This window comes from Cibotium barometz, chromosome 56 (assembly GCF_041138505.1).
Source record: "Cibotium barometz isolate CiBa-2024 chromosome 56, ASM4113850v1, whole genome shotgun sequence".
Lineage (NCBI taxonomy): Eukaryota > Viridiplantae > Streptophyta > Polypodiopsida > Cyatheales > Cibotiaceae > Cibotium > Cibotium barometz.
Genome location: NC_141101.1, coordinates 29,034,626 through 29,048,630, shown reverse-complemented (window position 1 = coordinate 29,048,630; position 14,005 = coordinate 29,034,626). Strand labels below are relative to the sequence as shown.

At 37.7% G+C, this 14,005-nt stretch overlaps 1 protein-coding gene across 1 annotated transcript; it reads left to right on the top strand.

The window, feature by feature from the left end:
• The first annotated feature begins 10,077 nt into the window (after positions 1–10,077).
• On the top strand, positions 10,078–13,380 carry LOC147607101 (G-type lectin S-receptor-like serine/threonine-protein kinase SD2-5). Its single transcript, XM_086791355.1, has one exon. The coding sequence runs from the start codon at positions 10,324–10,326 to the stop codon at positions 13,048–13,050; it is 2,727 nt and encodes a 908-aa protein (XP_086647481.1). The 5' UTR covers positions 10,078–10,323; the 3' UTR covers positions 13,051–13,380.
• The last annotated feature ends 625 nt before the right edge of the window (positions 13,381–14,005 follow it).

Here is a 14,005-nt window from a genome sequence, read left to right as displayed (position 1 = left end):
ACACTCTCTTTTATAGTGCCCATATTTGCCACAATAGTTGCACAACCATTATTGTCCACATACTTCTAGACCCCTATTGTCCACACATCTAATGCTATCCACCAACTCTGCTGAGATGAGCTTGCATTAAGCTCCAATAGGTGTGGATTATAGTGGGATAGTTAATTTGTATTCATGTATTTCATATTTTTTCATGCATTGTTTGAATTGGTAGCTTAGAAGAATGCAAAACCACAAAAATAATAATAATAAAACACTTGAAAACTTGTACCACTATTAACTAGGATTAGAAACCCTAATCACCTCTCATATCAAGTCCAAAAAACTTCAAAAAACTAGGCCAAACTAGCTCTCGAGTATTGGGAGACATGAGCCCATAGTCTCCCAAAAAAAGACGTCAATCAAACACATTATTCAACGCACGTGAGCTTGAAGATGTGAGCTATGAGCCTGGAGATGTGATTCATGAACCGAGCCTGAGATGTGATTCATGAACCTAGTTAGTTGTGAGCCTAGAGATGTGAGCTTGAAGACGTGAGTCAAACACATGATTCAACATATGTGAGCTTGAAGATGTGAGCTATGAGCCTGGAGATGTGAGTCATGAGCCTAGATGTATGAGTTCTTAGCCTAGAGATGTGATTCATGATTCTAGATGTATGAGTTCTTAGCCTGGAGATGTGAGTCATGAGCCTAGATGTATGAGTTCTTAACCTAGAGATGTGAGACATTAACCTGGACATGTCAGCCGTGAACCTGGACTCGTGAGTCAGCAGCCATGAGTACCTAATATTGTACCAAGCAATTTTTAGTACCTTGAACACTATGAGGTTTTTCCTATCATACAATCTATATACTAGCTATAAATTCCAAAAAAATCTTATCCTTTGACATTATTAAAAAATTAAAGTATAATTATTGGAAAATAATTGCACACCAACCATATCATAGGCCTAATTCATAAAAGTCCATGCCCCTAGTAGGCCTATTTCATAAAAATAAAATACGAGAGCCTAGTTCATGCAAAAAAGGCGAGAGCCTAGTTCATAAAAGTTCATGCCCCTAGTAGGAGGTCTATTTCACAAAAATAAAATACATGAGCCTAGTTCATACAAAAAAGTTGAGAGCTTAGTTCATATAAAAAAGGAGTGAGCCTGTAGACGTGAACCTATAGATCTAAACCTACATACATGAGCCTATATATGTGAACCTACAAATGTGAATTCGTAGACATGAGTCTACAATTGTGAATCTACAGACATGAACCTACAGGGATGTGAACCTAGAGATGTACTACTAGTTAAGCAATACTTACAGTGCCAGTTAACATCAAAAGCAGCAACAGTAAATTTACTTATTATTAAAAGCAACAATGGTTTTGCTAGTTGGCATTTATAGTAATGCTAGTATTGATAGTATTGCTAGTTGGCATTTATAGTAATGCTAGTATTGATAGTATTGCTAGTTAGCATCAAAATCACCAATAGAAAATCCAGTTACCACTAAAAGCAACAATAATACAATTCATTTAGCACTTAAAGAAATGATAGCAGTGCTGCTAGTAGCACTAAAAGCAATGTTGTTTGTGCTAGTAAGCACCAAACGTAGTGGTATTAGTGTTGGCACTTTCATCATTGTTGATAGTGCTAGGAGATATTCTTATAGTGGTACTATTAGTGGTTGCATGCTTGAAGAGCTAGGATGTTGTTCTTGTAAGTAATACTACGATAGCATAGCATGATAATCATGGAGTTAGTGACCTAGAATTTAACCTGAGTCTCGCTGAGAAGGTACACAATGGATGTTTGATGAATGATTTTATCCCAATTCGTTTCTTCTATACATCCTTATTATTTAGAGATACATGAGTCTCTGCTGTTGTAGAATGCTATGTCCTTGACCTCTTATGTAATTATGCTTGTGTGTTGTTGTCTTCAACATGTGGACAACAATGAAAACATGGAACTCTCTTCTTTAGTTTAAATTTGAGATTTTGTGGGGTAAAAGTTTCTCTTATGAATGCTTAAGACCTTGGATGCTTTTGCTATGTTCATGTTTTGAGAAAATGATGCATTAGAATTTAATAGCATCAACATGGTGGACCTTTGCATGAAAAGTTCATCAGAGGACTTTGGTCACTTCACACTTCTCAAAGGATTACGAACGTTTTCTACAAGTGATGCTTGAACCTCAGCCTCTTGTCTACAAGATATGTTTTGTAAATCCTTCATAAACGGCTGAAGGATGAGCTGATTAAATATATCCTTTCCAGTAGCTATTGTGTCCCTTCCTTTTATTCCTTGATTAAAATGTCTATGCAAATCTTATGTCTTATTTCCTCATCCACCTCTTTTGCATATTCTTCATGCTCTTGTTTCTTTTTCAACCTATTTTTGCTTCTTTGCTCCCTTTTTCTTGTAGCTTCATAGTCCTTGAGATGTTGCCAATGCTGATGTTCTCAACTAGTTTTTCTTCCATGGCAAATACAATTGAGTTGTTGTTGCCAATTGCTTCTATGTTGCTTCTTTGCTTCTAAAGAACACTAATAATTATTATAACCAACTAATCAAAAACTAATAATTATTATAACCGGCTAAGCTTCACCTCACACACTCAGGAAGAGATGGAAAGAGAGATAGAGAGGTAATAATACACAAGTTGGATAGTTCAACATGCACACACAAACAAAGAAATTATTGATTACCACTTTTGAGACCTACCCATCGTTGAGAGAGAGAGAGAGAGAGAGAGAGAGAGAGAGAGAGAGAGAGAGAGAGAGAGAGAGAGAGAGAGAGAAGGTTTTCTCTATGTGTGTGTGTGTGTGTGTGTGTGTGTGTGTGTGTGTGTGTGTGAGAGAGAGAGAGAGAGAGAGAGAGAGAGAGAGAGAGGGTTTTCTGTGTGTGTGTGTGTGTGTGTGTGTGTGTGTGTGTGTGTGAGAGAGAGAGAGAGAGAGAGAGAGAGAGAGAGAGAGAGAGAGAGAGAGAGAGAGAGAGATCTACTCTAATTACAAGGGGAGTGAGATAGAGATTGAGCTTATAATTAGAGAGAGAGAGAAAGGAAAATAGATAGAGAAACACATAGAGAGGGGAGCTACATTGATTAAGGATGGAGATAGAGTATTTGTGCTATAACAATTGGGAGGGAGAAAGAGTATTTGTGTTGTAATAATCTTGAGGGAGATAGAAAGAAATTTGCACTATAACTTACAAGAGAGTAGACCAACTATGACAATCATGAGAGAGAGAGAGAGAGAGAGAGAGAGAGAGAGAGAGAGAGAGAGAGAGAGAGAGAGAGAGAGAGAGAGAGAGAGAGAGAGAGAGAGAGAGAGAGAGAGAGAGAGAGCGAGAGAGCAATGTGCCATAACTGCCTACATTACCCATATCTTCTTTTTTTAAGTTATAAAAGTGAATATCATCATTCAAAAGTTTTCAGTTTTTCCTTTAATAAAGTCCAGCTATTCCAAATTTCTTGGTGCTATTCAAGCAACTGAGACACTAATTTTGAGTTCACCTACATTGTCCATACACTACTTCTCACCTAAGAGGATAGCTCAATCTCAGATAGTTAAAAGAGCAAATGGAGAAGAAGACAACAAGGGGGTGAAGGTCCAAGAGAACCTTCTTTGATATTAATTGTTAGAGTGGAGAAAAAGGTAGCAACACACACACACATATGTAGCAAGAAAGTAGAGATAGAGGGAAGCACAACACTCAAAGTGGATTGATGAGAATGAGTGAAGTACAAGTGAAGTGACATGGCAAGGTCACTTACACACACTCATAAGATTGTGTACATATGCTTGGGGAGGGAAACCTCTTAAGGAGGGAAAAAGTACCCCAACCTATGTTACATATCACTACCATATAAATGGCTACAGTGAACAACCAGTTTAACACTAAACAAAGTCCTTATGGGCATGAAAAATATACCTGATGTTTACCTAAGCAACTCCTTGAGAAGTCTAGGAAAGCATTATGAGAGATTTATCAAGTATAGTGATGCTGTTATACTTTGGGAAAGTACATAAAGGAAATTATGCTTGATTGTCATAAGTGAATGCCTTCTATTTGTGCAATGATTGCAAAGATAAAAATATTTTATGATTAATTAATGTAAAATATTGATAATTCTTTAGTTATTGTGGTATCTTGACATAGTACGTATTCCTTTAAAATGATTATTTCTTTGAACTTTAAAACACTTTTTTGGTAACCGAATACATATTAGATAAATTACTGTAAATTGATTATTTCTCTGGACTTTAAAACACTTTTCTGGTAAAATTACTTCAATATATCTATCTTGTGCTATTTAAATTTTTGTGAGATAAATTTAAATTTGAACCATGTGTTCTCACACAAATCACACATGCAAGTATAAAGTTGTGATTTCTTTATGATAAAGTCATGAGCCATGTGTTCACACGATTTGTGCATGTAAGTATAAAGTTATGAATTCTCCATCATAGTTTCTTTTACGTTTTTGATAAAGTACTTAATTAATTACCATTTATTTTTACAACAATTTTGTATAGTAAAGTCAAAATAAAGAACAAGAAAATGTGATCAAGATCCATGATGAAGAATAGTGAAAAATTTACTGAAATTCAATTACAAAGTGTTTTAAATGTAGGTAACAATAAAGTAGTTATTTTATTTCATTTTTAAACACACATGGATAATTTTGTGTTGATTTTTTATTTGTGTGCATTGGCAATGATATCGTTAAGGTTAGAAGCACCTAAATTTTTACCTTTACTCAAATTTTAAGGAGTATATATATAGAATTTATTTCTTCTTTGAATGAAAATGCAGGTCCCTTATTTATTCTCATGTGAAAGTCATGTCGAGTTGATGCTTATGACATGTCATTATGCTTGTGATATTGATCTATTCTCATTTCATTTAGACAAACCTTTCCTTTGAGCTTTGTTGCAAGTTAAATTTAAGATTTAAGATTCTTTCTCACTATCGTCTTATTTAAGATGCATGGTACCCTAGTTCTAGATTCGTATATCCATGCAAGCCAACATTATGCAAGAAATGTTACTTGCTTGATTGATTTATACTATTATAAAACAACCCATTAATTCCAAAATTCCATTTATACTATTATAAAACAACCCATTTATACTATTATAAAACAACCCATTAATTCCAAAATTGAGGTTTGACCTTTTAGGTTCTTATGGATTTTTAAAGACTTACATATAGACTTCAAACAATACTTTAATGAAGTCACATCTAGAAGGTGAACTAGTGTTTTTCTTATCTTTTCTTTAAAAAAGACCAAGTTAATGTCATCTAAAAGACTAGAGACCATAAAATTTGCTGAAACTTGAGACCTTATTGAGTTGAGTACATTCTATCATTTTGTAAGCTTAAGTATGGTTAAATTATCAAAGAGGAAACACTAAAAAATCCTTATAAAACATACTTACATATGTTTGATTAAAGTGATGTGATAAGTCTTCATGACATTTATCCTCCTTAGACCTTACAGCTTAGAGCTTCTTGTCTTAATAAATAGTAATATTTACTAAATCTTATGAATTAAAAAAAGATAAATATAAGTTTGCCTTCTTTTCTCTTCTTCAAAAGATTATCTATTAAATTTTAAAGAATCACAAAATGACTAATGCTCAATAATTCAAAAAACTAAAGGTTCATAAAATTCAGAGAGTTTTTTAAAACTAAAAGTAGTATGAAGCTTGGCAAAGACATCCTCCTTTACAATATTTGAGGTGAGGTTTGGGTCATGATCAACTCAAGTGGATGTGAGATGGATATTTTGTAAATTATATATTATAGTTAAATTATAAGAAGCTTATTTTTTCATAAGTAAGAGAAAAGTAAGGTCTCATGTAAGTAATAACTTTTGCATAGTGTGAACAATGAAATATGTGTGATACAAACTACTAATTTGTCAAAGATCCACATAAAAGCGGTTTAGATGCATAAAAATCTAGTGTAGGTGGCTCGACAAGGAATAAGTCAAGTGTCACATCATGGTATTTCCAAAGATAAGACTATAGCTCACATCCACATGTACATTTTTAGGTGGGTCCCCCCTCGATAAGGAGGAATTCAAGTGTCATCAAGATATTCCAAAGAAAAGACTCTAGTTCACATCCAGAAGCATGTTGTAATGTGGAAAAATAAGTGGCTTGCATGCTCATCCTTTGCGTGCATCCCATCTACATTGTAGATTGTAAGAAGGTATTGGCTCAAATTGAAAATAATATTCATGACTTTCTCTAGTCCCACGACCCATGGTGATAAAGAAATAAAATAATAAAGAGTGAAGCATAATTTTAATCAAAAGATACATCACAATCTTACCACTTGTTAGCATATAGCAAGTGATACAATATACAAAATAAGGGTGTCATAATTATAGTGCATATATAGATACTCTACATCTAGTAAAATAAACCCTAAATATAATTATTAAGTTGGAGTAGGGGTGTACATGGTGTAGGGAATTCCAAACACTAGATCTTTGACATTGATCATTTGGTTGACCCCGTCAAGAGGCTCTAATCAATCAGCCACCACAGTAGGGGTGTACATGGTGTAGGGAATTCCAAACACTAATCTTTAGGATTGATCATTTGGTTGACCCCATCAAGAGGCTCTACTCAATCAGCCACAGTAGAAGTGGTGTTGCATAGATTTGGCATGATCTACCCGCATTTAGAATATGGAAAAACTAGTTACACATTTCATCAATACCTCTGTTACACACACGTGTATAAAATGGAGAGAGGAAAAAACCTTACATTTTACCAATGCCTCTTACAATCTTCAATTACATATACAACATTAAATGAAATGAGAAAAAACCAATCTTTATATGACAAGCAACTTTGATTGTATTCGATAGTTAGATACAAAATGGGGACTGGACCATCCCAGTATCTACTTTACTACATAATAAAAAGTCTTGCTATATGAAGGACCAAAAGGTCTAAGTCTTAAATAGAATTATGAACAAAGGTCCTCAAATGTAGTAACATGAGATCTTTATAGACAATAGAGATACCCCTTAGTGCTAGAGAGGGCATGTGTTATCTTAAATAGAATTATGAACAAAGGTCCTGACATTAGAGATACTCCTTAGTGCTAGAGAGGGCATGTGTTATCCTTATGTGTGTGTGTGTGTGTGTGTGTACACTTATTCACATGGCTCCCTTTTAAGGATAAGGGGGGAAGGGTTTGGTGGAGGGTTGTAGTTTGAGAGTCATGTGGGGAGGTTGTAGTGGGTGCTAAGAGCACAGCTTTTGAGGGGCCTTCATCTAGGAACAGGAGAAAGCATTTTGTGTGAAATAATGCGCTAGGGTTGATTTTTTTTTTAAGGGCATAATAATATCACGTCCACCAAACTCCATTGGAAAGCTACGTGCATGCGAAGGGCGAATGGATAGATAGATGCGCTTAATTAAATTAAATTAAGATAAGATTAGCATAATGAAGCTGCGTTAGGTGTGGAGAGATTGCGTGCATGTGAACGTATATTTATATGGATAGTGGACGTGTAGTAGAGAACTGTGTTGGGTGTTGTGACCAATCAACGCCGGCTGCGTGGCTCACGAGGAATGGCCCCAACAGTAGATTTGAGAACGATGGGTGGCCATGCAAAACTTTGCAGAAAGAGGTATCTAGAAACGTCCAAAATACACACACACACACACACATTAATTTTTTTTTAAAAAAAAACTATACATTAAAGTGTTAGTCAATGTGGAAAGCTGCTGTTGTTGTGGTGCATCTCCTGACACACACTATGCTTAGCCAACTTGTTTTGCCAGGATTTGCACTTAAAGTGTTAGTCAATGTCGAAAGCTCCTGTTGTTGTGGTGGATCTCCTCACACTATGCTTAGCCAACTTGTTTTGCAAGGACTTGCACTTAAATTTATCTCATGTGTATGTATTTGTATCTGTATGTGCATGTGTATGTATTTGTATCTGTATATTATCTTCTGTGCATGTGTATGTATCTGTATCTATGCATGTGTGTATGTCTATCTATTTGTATATTATCCTCTATGTATGTGTATATGTATGCAATAATCTATGGTATATTATCCTCTGTGTATGTGTATGTGTATTGTCCTCTATGTATGTGTATGTGTATATACCAATCCAAAAATCTCGTGACACTACTGTAAGCCAACTTGTTGCAAGGATTTGCACTTAAACATTATCCCACGTGTATATTGTGTATGTGTATGTCTTTATATCCGTATGTGTGTGTGTGTGTATGTATTTGTATATTATTCTCTATGTATGTGTATGTATATGCAATAATCTATGGTATATACCAATCCAAAAATCTCTCATGACACTATTGTAAGACAACTTGTTACAAGGATTTACATTTAAATATTATCCCCTATGTATGCACATATATATATGTGTATATTGTGTATGTATATGTGTATATTGTGTATGTGTATGTGCATGTGTATATCTCTATATCTGTATTTGTATCTATATCTGTGTGTGTGCATATGTATTTGTATATTATCCTCTATGTAAAAGGGGGGGGGGAATCTCTCAATATCTTCCCTTCTTGGCCTATTAGAAACTAAAACTCCCCAAAATGAAAAATTAGAAAAAGGAAACTTTTCTGGCAAAATGTAAATCAAAGACGCATCTATTGTATTACTTCGTCTGTGACTTTATATGGACATTTTTTTGTAGTTTTAAAGAGCCTCCAAAGAAGAAGTTTCACCGTTTGACCTTGTTGTGACTTCACATGGACATTTTCTACAGTTTAAAGGATTCCAAAAAAGAAACTCCACCCTTTGACCTTTTAGACCCATCTAGGTAGGATTCAAGATTTTGTTTGGTTCATCAAGTTGGCAATTCATATTGGGTTAGCAGAAGACTAGCCCAAATACAAGGTATGTTGGATTTTAGGCTTTGGTTTTTAGGTTAGCAAGTTGACCAATCTAAATTGGGTTAGCAAAGAGTTAGCCCAACTACTTGTAGTTAGTTTGTGTGGAGAAATATCCCTCTCACATCAAAGGTGTCATTGTAAGCTTAGTTTACTTGTCTATAATTTCGACAATAATTGCACAATCTATATTGCTTTGTGAATATATTGTGTCTAGCACCATTATGGGGTTGGAATCCCTTGCCAGTTTGCAATGAAACCCCCATGTCGACTTCATTGACATAGTCCACTTAAACTCCTTCAAGAATTTTCCAAATTTGAGTATGAATTAGAAGTTGGCACATTGATTAATCAATCATATTGAGTAAATTGTTACCTTTTTCCAAATTTGAGTATGACTTAGATGTTGGCACATTGATTAATCAATCATATTGAGTAAATTGTTAGCTTTTTGCACTAGTTGGCACATTGATTAATGAGTCATATTGAGTGAATTGGTAGCTTTTAGCACTAGTTAAATGGCATCCCCATGTCTATACCTATTCACAACCTTCTTACTTTTATAAATATAGTCCTTAATTTGTGGCTTGAGAGCTTGCAAAAAAGCTTCAATTTTTACCCCCCAAAAAAAAGACTTACCCAAGTGCATAGCACATCAATATATTAAATTTTTTTAATTGCTTCCAAGGGTATCATGCGTTGACTAAAGGCTCCAAGGTACAAGAAAGCTTTTTGGACTGTAATTTATGGGCAATCTATTATAATTCAATCATGGATTTGTTTGCTTTTGCCAAGCACAATTGTTGTTGGGGAGAATGCAAAAGAGGCCCTGCCCCTAGTAATGACTCATGTGGACATGACATGCATGTACACAGTTGGATTCTAGGGTGGGTCCTACATAGAGAGACACACAATTTTTTTTTAATTGTTTTTCAAAAAGAGATTCAGCTCAGCTTTTAGATCATCCATGGAATTCAATCACCTTCTCTCTCATCACAATTTGGCTTCTTATTGTTGCTTTCATGCCAACCACTTAACCTCAATTTTGGTCTCCCCTATATTTTTTGCTATAAAACCCTTAATTTCAGACATTTTTTTAATCACTACTATTTGCATTTTCCCCTTTATTTGCTATAAAAACCTTAATTCCAGACATTTTTTATTTGCTTTTTCCCCCTTTGAACAATTTCACTGAGCCTTTTCTTTGCTAGTCTTGCATGCATTGTTTTATAACCACTTTGCTTTCCCCTTGTCTGTGTGCTGAACCTTAGCTTTTCCAAGAGTTATAAATTGTGTCTTATTATTGCCTCAGTTGTACCCTTGATTGCATGGAGTACAGCATTAGCTTTCCTAGCCTTCTATACATTTTTATTACAACTAGTCCTTGAGGAAGCCAGGCAACCTTTCTTCTAAGCTCACCAATGACCATGCTTAGCCCATCACCCTTTCCTTCTCTTCTTCCTGCCTTCCTCCTCCCTTTAGCTTTCCTCTTAAATTTTCATCACTTTGGATGCTCTTCTGCCTCCTCTAACCCCCAGATCCCTTCAATCACCATGCTCTACAAGCTGCCCTCTGACTTCACTGTCACCTGTGGCAACACATCTAATCTCTTCAAACCTGTATTGATTAGCAAAGAAGGCAGCTTTGCATGGGGTTTGCTACCCTCTAATGATGATCAGAATTGCTCACTCTCCATAGTCTGCTACAGTTGCAAGAACTACTATGTTGCATGGAGTGCATGCTGTGATGGCAATGGTGGGGCAATTTCAGGTGCCAGAAATCTTCAATTAGGAAAGCAAAGGGATTTGCAATTAGTGGATGGTGAAGGCTTACTGCTATGGTCAAGCAAATCACTTAATGTAGCCAGCATTGAATTGCTAGAAACAGGCAATTTGCTCTTGCTTGACAGCCTCAACACTATAATTTGGCAAAGCTTTAAGAACCCTAGCAACATCCTGCTTCCAGGGCAGATCCTCACACCAGGAATGAGCTTGACTGCTGGTGATTATTCTGCTGTCATGGAGCCAGGAGGCCTAGCCCTGTATGTAAAAAACACACCCACTCCACTCCCTTACTTAGTCCTAAACTCATCCTGGGGCTTGTCTGACCTAAACACTGTCTTAAACCCCATCTGCAGTGGATTAAGCTTGGTTTATGCTGCTGATGGCAGCACACTCATGATGGAGCTGGACATGGAGTCTAGTTATAACTCATCAGCTCAAGGATCATCATGCTACAATGCCTCTGCAATAAACACAATCCAGAAGTTTAATCAGACAGTGACTAGCTCTAGCAGCAGTAATTCAAGTGGGTTTAGGTACTTAAAGCTGGGTTATCATGGTGGTTTGCAAACCTATGTAGATGATGAGATTGATTTCTCATGGTTTAATGAAGGGGTTGATGATGCAGGCAGAGGCTACTGCAATCTCCCCAGTCACTGTGGAGAGTTTGGTATATGTGATCCAGGAGGGGAGTGCAGATGCCCACATAGTTTAGTTAATCAGTCACTTAATTACTTAATTGCCACTGATTACAGCGTGGAGACCCCGGAAATTGATGACTGCCCTCTAGTCCAAGCAGCTAATTGCAGCATTAGCACTAATTATGAGGTGCTTAGGCTTCAAGATCTGGATTATTTCCCACACAGGTATCTGCCTTCCCCTAACAAGAGCTCTACGCTGCAAAACTGTGTGATGTCTTGCATGCAGAATTGCTCCTGCGTGATTGCCTTCTACAACAATCAATCATCAGCGTGCCACCATTACAGCAAAGCACTGTCAATGCAGAGAACAACATATGGGGGGAATTACATGGTGTTCATTAAGATGATACCTCTTGATGATCCGCAGAACCAGCAGCAATCACCTGCTAGTCGCAGGCTTAATTTAATCGCCATAGCTATCATATTTGGGACGAGTTTAGTGGTTTGCTTAATTATCTTCATGTGGGTTTATAAGAATTATGGCACAAGCGATGAAGAATATGGTGCTAGATTGAGCAGGACAGATGATGATGTTTTCCTGGATTCGTTAGCAGGTTTGCCACCAAGGTACAACTTCAAGCAGCTGCAACAGATAACCAATGGTTTTAGTGTAAAATTGGGGGCAGGAAGCTTCGGATCTGTATACGAGGGCTCCCTTGAAGATGGAAGTAAGCTTGCTGTTAAGAAATTAGAAGGCACTAGACAAGGAGACAAAGAGTTTAGAGCAGAAGTGGCTTCATTAGCAGGTATCAGCCATGTTAACCTAGTTAGATTAAGAGGTTTTTGTGCAGAAGGTGCCCACCGCATGCTTGTTTATGAGTACATGACCAATGGGTCCCTGGATCGATGGCTCTCTAGAGATGGGGATAGTTTGGCCCTCCCCCCACTCGATTGGCAAACCCGCCTAAACATCGCAATAGACGCCGCCCGAGGTCTCGCCTTCTTGCATGGCGAATCCCGTGAGCGCATTTTCCATCTCGATGTGAAACCGCAGAACATCCTGTTGGATGAGAAATTTGTGGCCAAGCTCTCCGACTTCGGGCTCTCCAAGCAGATGGACCGCGCACGGAGCCGGACAATCACGTCCATGCGCGGCACGCCCGGCTACCTTGCACCTGAATGGCTTCTCCAGACCACGGTTTCAGACAAGAGCGATGTGTACAGCTTCGGCATGGTGCTCCTTGAGGTGGTCAGTGGCAGGAGAAATGTAGACTACTCGAGTGTGGACCAAGACAAGTGGTTCTGGCCGGCTTGGGTGGTCAAGAAGGCCGTGACAGCACAATGGGCCGAGCTTCGTGCCGAGCTTGCAACCAAAGGGTGCCCGGGCTTTGAAGGTGAAAGAGCCATCAAGGTGGCCCTATGGTGTGTCCAAGAGGACCCCAAGACTAGGCCCACTATGGCCACTATTCTACTCATGCTCGAAGGGCTAATACACGTGGCGGACCCTCCGCTAGAGATGTCGCTCACACTAGAGGCACAAGCTCGCCTTTTGGCTGGCTTCCACCCCGACCATTGCTCTAGTCCTAGCCCGCCACCTACACCTACACTTGCACTTGGTAACTGCTTTTCTAACCCTTGGAGCTTTGTCACTCGCACCATACCCACCTCCGCCCCACTTGCTTCCTCCCCTCCATCTCCTTGCCTCAAGCCCTCCCTAAGCATCTAAGTTATCATGATCTTCCCTACCATGACCCCAACTTCCATCTCATAGTCCTCACCCATTGTTTTGTAAAAGTAGTCTCATACAATGTAATATACCCTCTTTGACTTGTCAAAGTCTGCAACTAGACACTTCAAGATCCATCCAAAAAGAGGGAAAGGGATGACACTTTTAAATCTCATCCTTTCAATGCCATTGTGCAAGCCAACAAATGGACTTTGTATCATAGGCTTTGAGCTATTAGGCATTCAAAAGTGTAAGTAACCTCATCAAATATCTATTTGTAAAGTATTATGTATCCTTCTACATTCTTGTATTGAAGGAAAATTTACAAAATGATGTAATGTGCCGAAAAACACACAATTGTTAAGAGTGTAGCTCTCTCTCTCTCTCTCTCTCTCTCTCTCTCTCTCTCTCTCTCTCTCTCTCTCTCTCTCTCTCTCTCTATCTCTCTCTCTCTCTCTCGTAGCTCCCGTCGGATAGATCATATTTGGTCTCTTGGGATTGTTCCTACGATGTTAAAAGAGCTTCTTCTTCTTCTTCTTCTTCTTCTCTCTCTCTCTCTCTCTCTCTCTCTCTCTCTCTCTCTCTCTCTCTCTCTCTCTCTCTCTCTCTCTCTCACACACACACACACACACACACGTGCACATACATTTCAAGCAAGTGCAAAAAACACCATTCTTTCTATGAGACATACAAGACTAAACATGCAAAAAGGATGATCCATTAACTAAAAAACAAATACTAGGGAATTCGCGCAAGTAGTTGGTCTCTTATCTACATTTCTAAATGGCATCCCCTATTTAATATCAAATCCTCTGTTCTTCAATAATTAATAGAAGGGAGCAACCTCTTCAAAGTTCTACACGTGCAAAAGGATAAACCATTAACCAAAAATCAACCTCTTTAAAGTTCTATACATATAAAAGGATAATCTATTATAACGAGAAAGCAAACACTA